The sequence below is a fragment of the Lissotriton helveticus genome, chromosome 9 (assembly GCF_964261635.1).
Source record: "Lissotriton helveticus chromosome 9, aLisHel1.1, whole genome shotgun sequence".
Taxonomy (NCBI): Eukaryota; Metazoa; Chordata; class Amphibia; order Caudata; family Salamandridae; genus Lissotriton; species Lissotriton helveticus.
This window is the reverse complement of record NC_136070.1, coordinates 870,092,422-870,102,432: the sequence shown is the minus strand read 5'-3', so window position 1 is coordinate 870,102,432 and position 10,011 is coordinate 870,092,422. Positions and strand designations below refer to the sequence as shown.

The window sequence follows — 10,011 nt, the reverse complement described above, 5'->3', positions numbered from 1 at the left end:
ATTAGTCCGAAACTGCAGTGTGCAGAACAGCTTCGATGAAAGGGAGCATTTGAGAAAAGGTCAGGTGTGACTTTGGCACGTTGATAGTGAGCCCCAGCATGTGCAGGAGGTCCGCAGTAGTCTGAAGGTGGGAGATGATCACCAGAGGTGCGCTCGCCTTCAACAGCCAGTTATCGGGATAGGGAAGACTGGTATCCCTGATCTCTGCAGTTGAGCCGCAACCACCACCATCACCTTGGTGAACACCGAGGGTTACTGATAAGACCATAGGCGAGCATGGCAAACTGTAAGTGCTCATGGCTTACGGTGAGCCACAGTTAATGTCTGTGGGTGGGCAGGACAGGAATGTGGAAGTATGCATTCTGCAAGTCCAAGGCTACCATCCAGTCTTCCGAGTCCAGGGCAGACAGGGCTTAAGCGAGTGCAAGCATTTTGAATTTCCCCTTTATCAGGAAGAAATTGAGAGGGTGTAGGTCTAGGATAGGACAAATGCCTTCGTCGTTCTTAAGGACAACAAAGTAGCAGGAATAACAATCATAACCTACTTCAGATGCCAGCAACCTCGCTATGGCTCCTTTGGCAAAGCGAGCTATCTTTTCCTGGCAGACTAATGCGATGTGGTCATCTGTCAGCCTGTCGCAAGAGGGTGATATGGGTGGAGGGGTAGTCACAAAGCGGAGGGAGTAGCCACTTTGGACAATCTGGAGAAACCTGCAGTCAGATGTTATTGAGCTCCAGTGGTGCAGGTGATGGTGTATCCTGCCTCCCACTGGATGCCCATTATGGTCATAGAGGTTTGGAGGCTGTGGCTGCCAGGGGTGGGGGGAGGGCTGTAGTGAGCTGATGTGATGGGGGGAGGGGAGGGGTGACTGGCCCAAACTCTTTCTACCGGACCCATGAGATCGGTGGGTACCAGGTCTTCGACCATGCAATAGCTGGGAAGCCTGTGGGCTGTGGTGCTGGGCAGATAGAAACACGGCTGGAAGGCCATACCACCATCAGAAAGTAGCGAAAAGCGGACAGGGGTTGGTGAGGGGCCATCGAAAGAACCTGGCTGTAGCCTTGCTGTCTTTGAAGTGCTCCAGCCCCGAGTCTGCCTTATTACTGAAGAGGAGGTAGCCATTGAAGGGCATGTCCATAAGCAAGGCATGGACATGCTCCGATAAGCCAGTGGCTCTTAACCAGACATGGCACCAAGGACCAGTTACGATGAAACTGCTCTGGCTAGTGAGCGGTCATATCCAGCCCACAGCTTATGGTGAGCTTAGCTGCGTCTCTCCCAGCAATAACTTGGAAGAGTATGGCTCGGGCCTCCTCCGAGACAACAGGCATGCACCAAACTCCTTGATTTAGGGTGCTGGGTGAAGAAACGCCCAGACTACTTCCACGATGAGCTCTTGGAATGGCCCCGCAACCAATCCCAGGATCTTCTTCTTGACCGGGATCAAGACCGTTGCAGTGTTGTACATCGAACAGCAAGGAGTTTGAGGGACCACTTTCTGAAGGCCTTGGGGTGCATGGCGCAATAATCAACGCAGGTCTTGGCATCGTGGTTGCGCTTGAGACACCAACGGCGGACGAGATGTGGATCTGTCACCGGCATCTATGGGTGACAGGTGCCACAGGGCTTTAAACCAGTCTTCCTCGTGGACATTACTGCCCCACCAGGAGAGAATATATAAAAAATCTTCCACAAAAGGGTTAAAAAAAGGTCAGCCAAAAAGAGAATGGGCGTAGCTCTTCCCATATCTGTGCCTACTGGCACCGAATGAAAACAACTGACATCAGCAAGCTGAGTTGACACCTATATAGGCACCGCAGACCTCTCTTCGGGCGCAGGCAATGCTACGTAGAAACAAAGTATGCCTCCTACCAATACGGAAGGGTACTGCTCAGAGCAGGGGTGTGGCTTACATGAGACTTCACTCCATCACTTCCGGGGCAGTATGAAGTCACCTGTTGGGCCAAACAATGCCATCTCCTACCATGCGGGAAACATTGCTGAATAAATCTCCAGATCCAGTCTGGCACCAAGGAATATTCCAAAGGTGAGGAATTGTAGGTCAGAAGTATCCATCTGAAAATTATATAATAACGTAGTTATTTTCATAATAGATGCATTGAGCAATGGCTGAATAATTATAGTGTGTGCAAAACTTATTTTGCCTATTAATATTTTATCGATCTCTTACATGCAATAAGAGAAATATAGTTAACAAATTCAAAAAATAACTATTTTAAAACGAATATGCAGACAATATTTGCAATTACAGAATACAAAAAGTAATAACATTTTATGTCATCACTTTCTTGCACTTATTTGCTACTACATAATTCACAATTTGATTGTTCTTTCTGTTTTTTCTAGATTGTGACTTACTAACTTAAATACACTGGGAATAATTTAACCAACTCTATTTTTGTATGACTGATATAAACATTAATTTTACTCATTACAAAATGAATGTATTTCTCTTTACACATTTACATGTTAAATACTTTTAAATCTTAAGAACAAAAAAAATTCAAATGCGCAACCGCAAGTCAGTTTACTACCTTAATACATCGATAAATGTACATGAGTGATATTATCGCGCTGTAGCTGTACCAACATAAAATACCATAGCAGGGGCAAGTAAAAAAAAAAAAAAAACTCTACAATTGCGAGTTTTATACATTTCTGCATAAAAAGGTAATTTAAATGCAACAGTACAAAGCGTTAACCATTTTATCCTATGTATCAATGCTAGAAGCACATATCTATAAATTAACTCTATGCAGCATGTCCATTTTTTAGAAAAGATTTGTATTTACAGCTTTATTCGGTAAAATCCTCATTGTATGATTTAACAAGTCATCTTAAATAAAAAACATTCTGATGTTCAGGGACAGAACAAGTTAACATTCGCACTGCCGAGTGTCATGATTTTTTTTTTTTAAGTATATACTAGTCGCAACTACAGCCTTCCTAGGGAACTACACGACCTCTCTCTCATTTTGTACCAGCTGGTCAGAAAAAGGTATAGTTAACTATTCAGTATTATACAGTACAGCTAATATCTCATTTTGTAACTTGTTTGCGGAAATGATACTTGGACAAACATGAAAGGGCATGGAAAATTGTGAATAACAACAATTCAGAGTTTGACTGGCAGGACAGATCCAGACTTCTAATTTCGATTTATAAATGGTTCCACATTGTTTTCTTCCCAAAAACAGACCATTACCTATTTGTTACACGTAATTTATATGCGACTCCAACCACGTCACCAAATTTGCTTAAAGGGTAGGCGAAGACCGCTTGTTATAGCAGACCGTGTGTCCCTGTGAAGTTCCTCTGGAAGGACCCCGTGATTACTCTCCCTCTGCAGACAAGGAGATCTAGACGGACCTCCCAAAATAGGTAAACCTTTTTAAGATAACGTAAACTGTTTTAATCCTAGCGATGTATGTTCTTTTGCATCATCTTCAAAATGAGTTCATAATAGCCTTCTAAAACAGAGACTGCATTTTCTTTACTGTTCTTCATTTCTTGCACTAATGAGTTTAGTTCATCAGAGTTCTGAGGAGCAATGTCACGGTCAAATCCAAAAGAATCCAGTTGACTTTGAATAGAAAAGAAGGCCTTGGAGAATATAGACCTCTTCTGTAACTGTTCTTCAACGCATCCAGTATCTGTGCAAGACGTTACCTTTAGAAAATACATACACCGATTAAAAAAAAAAAAGCCAACAGAACATATTTTAACTTTCTCAACATAATTTATGCAGGACTCTTGCACTGTACATGTTCAGTATGTAGCAGAGGTTATGCAATGTACAGAAATACACTTTCCTTGACCTACAAGATTGATCTAGAACGATTTTGGATGTATGCAAATGTCCAATGTTTCTTTGTACCTTATCAGAAAGAACATGTTACTTACTTTCGATAATGTTTTTTCTAGTGGATAGTCAGTTTACTTATACTATATTCGCAATTTTTCTTTGCTTAAAAGGAAATGCAGACAATACATTCATTTCATAAAAATGTGTTAATTAACCATATAAAATGACATTATAAATAAACAATTTAATCAGTGATTACAATATTCATAGAATAGTTATTCCACCGCTTATGAGATAAACATTTGAGGACAAGGCGATACAATACACCCCCCCCCCCCCCCCCCAAGTCTAGTCCAGCTCCCTTTATTCAATAGCAGCAGACATGTGCAACTGTAACTTATCCTTTCTTGTCACTATAGTGTTTTCCTGCGTTCAACAATAGCCCAGAAATACGTTGCCAATACCAAACACACAGCAGGGCTATAGTGAATATCCACAGATTCTATTCCTTACCTTTAGAATATCCCAAGCATGAGACAGGAGCAGAAGATTTAAACTGCATTGTATCCATACCTCTGTAGATGGTGTTGTTGTGTGGCTCCACGCTGACTTTGGTCTGCCCTTGAAGTGACGATGTAGTCATAAAAAAGCACAAGCCCTCCAGTGGAGGTCAGTTTCTATCTCATAGAGACTTTTAGCCGTACACTCCTTATCTTAGAATATTCCCCAGGCATCAAACTGGATCTGGATGTTTTCAACCAGTACCCTGCATGCTGATAGGTGGTGCCGTCCAGTTCCGCGTCAGCCACACTATGAATGATGTGTGTGGTGCCCATATAGGCTTTTTGACGGATTTTTGCCAAACATGTTTGGGAGAGATTTCTCTCCTGGTGAGACAGAATGTCCCCCTGGTTTCAAACTATGTGGAGCCTGTCACAGGCAGATGTGTGTGACAGACCCACCCTTGGTTTATCTGTGGTGCTTGGAGAGGGGCCACAATCCCAAGACTGAGGATTGCCGTTCCGTGCACCCAAAGGCACTAAGGGAGCATTTCCCTCAAGCTCCTCACTGACTGACATCCGACGACCCCACAACATTTAAGATCCAGAGCACGTGGAAGGCCCTGGGACCACACACATGGAGCCACACCCGGCAGTGGTCATCCTGTTCGAAGTCGTCAGATAAATCACACAAGAAGAAGAAATCCAAAAAGTCTAAGAGATCTCCAACTTCACTATGCCCTCCTAAGTCTTCAGATAATGCCCAGGAAAATCAGCACTCCAGGCCACACGCTTTGGGGGTCCACTCCGTGCTTCACTGACTTTCCAGGACCCACAGTGAACCCCCTCCCCACCAGATGAAGATTTTTATGAGGCCATGCACCTCATATTTGGGTGGCCCGACCACTCTGGAGCTCCTGCGGGCCCACCAGGCTCGGGAATTGTCCCCACTGGATCCTTGCAGACTGGTTCGCCCTCAGCACCAGTTAGGCTCCATGGATCCGGAACAGAGCCGCCTGCGAAATGAACACCTTTCTTGGCGCCCAATCGAGAGCCCACTGCAGTGCTATCCCCATTGTCATTCCCGACTTGGATACGGAGCCTGGTGAGCGTCATTCGATGCCAGTTTTGGCGTGGACTAGGACCATGCCGTCCGGGTGGAAACCATAGCCTTTTTTATTTGACAGGCCTGGAGAGGGAGATGAATGAACACGAGAGGTACCAGAAGTCTATACGCGGGAGCCTATGAAGTACTCACTCTGTGAAGAGACAAAACCAACAGGTCAATGTACAGATTATCCACGATTGAAATATAATAACAGGAGAAGAGAAGAGAAAAACCTGAAGGGAAAGAAGAGCCCCAGAGGTCCTTGGAAAAATTCCCATCAGCCCGCTCAATAGCGGAATGTCGTCATCTGGGTAGAATGGTTGACAAAGGCAATGTCCATGATGCCCTTCCTTAGGAAGCACCCAAGGCTAGCAACAACTTAGGACCATTGCGTTGACCCTCAACCAACAGAGACACGGACTGAAAAGGATTAAATTGCAGTGCTCAAAAGAATGTGTGATAAGGAAAAGAAACAAGGTTCATAATCCAAGTGTTGTTAAAAATACCTACCTTGATGTCATAAACAAACTTTATTGGGTCTGACCATCAAGGTGGTATGGTTAAAAGCAGAGTGCAAATAGCATGCAAGAAATTGCTATTAATCATGAGTCTTAAATGGTCGACATGTTTCAGCCTTAAAAAGGCTTTCTTCAGGACCTATGATGTACTACTGCAATGAAGAAAAAACGTGAATGAACTTACTGGGTGAAAGCCTCAATAAGTGAATCTGTCCTCCAAAAGTAAGGAGTCAGAAGTCTTCTCCTGTATATGGAACAATCAGAATACAAAGCGACAAACATGATTCTTATTGTCAGCAAAAGGAAAATCTAAGTGTGAAGTACACTCTAGACTCCTGCATAAATCAACTCACCCAAATTGCAGGGAGGAAAAACCTCACCTCACCTGGCACTTGCTCACAGTGAAGGAGGCCACGCACTAAGAAGAAAAAGAAGAAAATATAAAAGCATACGTATCATTAAATGAGTTTTATGAAGATCAACACCCCCAATGGTTTTAATAGGGAGTCCTTGAGTCATGATAACAACTCTGACACAAGGGCCTCTAGAGGGTTAGGCATGCCCTACACGAGGCCGCACACCAAGTTAAAAAATGAATGATGATATCCCGTGGTTACAACTTTAAGGCTCTGTTTTTCAATTACACCGTGGGTATCAGTTTTTCATGAATTTTTCATGGTCCCTTGATCTGTTCCACCTTTGAATAAAGTGGTCTTTGTTTTTTTTTTGGCTCTTTTTTTTGGCTCTTTGTACTCGTGCTGGCCTATACCATCTGACAGGTTGTGATGTGAGCGTGTGTACCTTCTCACGCTTTTCCTAAACGTTGGTTCATGCCTCCATTGAAGGGCGAGCCCACACCATCATGGGGCATTGAGGGAGGACATTGGATTATATGTAACTGCTCTTGCAATAACGTCACTTGGATTGTGTGTGAGCTTGTTCTAGTCTGCACTGTATTAGAACAGATGGCCTTCTGTGAATGGTCTATATCTATCCAATGCCTGGACTCGATAGACGCGGTATCTGATCAACAGCCTACTTGCAGCGAGGGTCAGAGAACTGAGCGCTGTAAGTGGTTCGCTTTTCAGTATGATTAGTCTTTTCTCTGGGACATTTAGTTCTATTTGTCCCTGCAGAGAAACATCAAGTATTTTGCCCTTTGCATGGCGTTTTGCCGCATTCGCGATGTGCGGATGCTGTCTGTGTATATTTCAACCAACACAGACAAGCAAAACTCCATTGGTCTACATTTTGATCCAATCGCGTTACAGCTTTTAACTATACAGTCAACATTTTTGTGCGCGGTATGGATTGGTCCAAAAACGGACCAATAGCGGGGCTCGTTCGCCAGCGAGCAGCCACCCGGGACTGCACGCATATGAAATGAAGTCCGCCTTGGCTCCTTCGCATTTGATTGGCCGCCAAAGGAGACGGCTTCGTTCCCTTGCAGGTCCGCAGTCTCATTACTTTACCGTGCGGTGTTCCTGATGTCCTCACCTCCCCCTCGACTCACAGTTTTGAGCGAGGTAACGACGGAGAGGTGAGCACATGGGGCCTGTCACGGAGGCTGCCTTTTTTCTACAAATACTTGCTGGGTAGATCTTTGTAATACTTGGTGGGTATCAGGCGCTATTATTGGCCTACTGGCGATCTTCCTCTGAGCTTTCACAGATATATAAGACACCAGAAGTGTAAGGAGATGTCCTTTTTGTTAATATTTGAATGGGAACTACTCGTGTAGCCTTTATTCAGTGCTGCCTAGTTTTCTGGCCCTCTGGGGTTGATGGGCCATTTTTTAACTTGGTGTGCGGCCTCGTGTAGGGCATGCCTAACCCTCTAGAGGCCCTTGTGTCAGAGTTGTTATCATGACTCAAGGACTCCCTATTAAAACCATTGGGGGTGTTGATCTTCATAAAACTCATTTAATGATACGTATGCTTTTATATTTTCTTCTTTTTCTTCTTAGTGCGTGGCCTCCTTCACTGTGAGCAAGTGCCAGGTGAGGTAAGGTTTTTCCTCCCTGCAATTTGGGTGAGTTGATTTATGCAGGAGTCTAGAGTGTACTTCACACTTAGATTTTCCTTTTGCTGACAATAAGAATCATGTTTGTCGCTTTGTATTCTGATTGTTCCATATACAGGAGAAGACTTCTGACTCCTTACTTTTGGAGGACAGATTCACTTATTGAGGCTTTCACCCAGTAAGTTCATTCACGTTTTTTCTTCATTGCAGTAGTACATCATAGGTCCTGAAGAAAGCCTTTTTAAGGCTGAAACATGTCGACCATTTAAGACTCATGATTAATAGCAATTTCTTGCATGCTATTTGCACTCTGCTTTTAACCATACCACCTTGATGGTCAGACCCAATAAAGTTTGTTTATGACATCAAGGTAGGTATTTTTAACAACACTTGGATTATGAACCTTGTTTCTTTTCCTTATCACACATTCTTTTGAGCACTGCAATTTAATCCTTTTCAGTCCGTGTCTCTGTTGGTTGAGGGTCAACGCAATGGTCCTAAGTTGTTGCTAGCCTTGGGTGCTTCCTAAGGAAGGGCATCATGGACATTGCCTTTGTCAACCATTCTACCCAGATGACGACATTCCGCTATTGAGCGGGCTGATGGGAATTTTTCCAAGGACCTCTGGGGCTCTTCTTTCCCTTCAGGTTTTTCTCTTCTCTTCTCCTGTTATTATATTTCAATCGTGGATAATCTGTACATTGACCTGTTGGTTTTGTCTCTTCACAGAGTGAGTACTTCATAGGCTCCCGCGTATAGACTTCTGGTACCTCTCGTGTTGTGTATGACTTAGTTGGGGGACAAGGTACCGTTAAGTCTTTAAACACTTCTCCCCTTAGGCCCTCCCCTACCCAGTTTGGTTTGTTGAGGGAGATGAATGGGCAGGGTCTGAGGGCCCTTATTTATACCACAGACGATACTGAGGACAACAAGGATGATATGAGGAACTATCAGATGCCGGCGGATTAGACACCTCACCGGACACTGGCCAGGTCTCTCCCTCTACTGTCGCTGTGGAGGAGGGTGCCCCATTTACTATGGCAGTGCCTAGGGTGGCTGAGGTCTTAAAATCTTCAGCTGCCCTCAGTGCCAGTCAAGACGAATGTCTTGACAGGGGTGATTCTGCTGGGAGTCGCTCCCCATCTGAATTCTTACTCCCCCTTTAATGAAGTCCTTACCGATGTCCTACTCTGGGCCTGGTCTCGGCCCGGCATAGGGACAAATGCACACCATCACCCCGCTCCTGATGACCCCAGTTTCCTTATCCAGCACCATACCCCGCAGAGCTAGGTGGTCCAATCCTCCACTTCTAGGGTCATCCCTGCGAAAGTTCACTTCTACTCCACTGAACAGGGATTCCAAGAGACTGGAAACATTTAGGAAGAGGATGTTCTCTTCTACCAGCCGTGTACTTTGTTGGAGAACACAGCATGCCTCTTGAACTGATACTCCCATATGAGCTGATATTTGGTTGCGCAAGAGCTACTTATGGCCTTGCAGAAGGCCTGAGCCATACTCTCCCAAGCTATTGCTGACGGGAGAGGCGGAGTACAGTTCACCATACTATGTGGTCTGGACACGACAGACTCACTGGGTAGATCGATTTATTGGTTGGTGGGCCTTCGGCACCATGCCTAGCTGAGAATCACTGGCTTTTCAGGCGATGTACAAGCTTTGCTTACGGACATGCCCCTTGATAGCTCTCACCTTTTTGGAGAGAAAGTGGACTCAGCGCTGTTGCGCTATTAGGATAGTAGAGCTACAGCCAAGTCCTTGAGCTTCTCCATGGCCCCTCGCAAACTCCAGCATGCCTTCCACCACTTTCGTGGCTACAGAAGGGGTTTACAACAGTATCCATACCCACCAGGGTGCTCAATCTTTTCATGGCCCAGGAAGCGGATACCATAGATCACATGGGACAAGTAGCCAGGTTGTGCCAGTCCACCCAACCCCCACCAGGCAGTGGAAGACTCCAAAACCATTTAGTTTCCCTCCTACCATCATGTACATCCAGTGTTTGTGTGTGTGCGCATGGG

The 10,011-nt window shown here is 44.8% G+C and overlaps 1 protein-coding gene across 1 annotated transcript in view; it reads right to left on the bottom strand.

Moving 5' to 3' along the window:
- Positions 1–2,444: 2,444 nt before the first annotated feature.
- LOC144781934 (WD repeat-containing protein 62-like) overlaps positions 2,445–10,011 on the bottom strand; it is a 636,677-nt gene continuing 629,110 nt past the window's right edge. Inside the window, exon 31 of the mRNA XM_078661021.1 lies at positions 2,445–3,691. Coding sequence (XP_078517147.1) covers positions 3,440–3,691 — 252 coding nt within the window. The 3' untranslated portion in view covers positions 2,445–3,439. The remainder of the gene's footprint in view (positions 3,692–10,011) is intronic.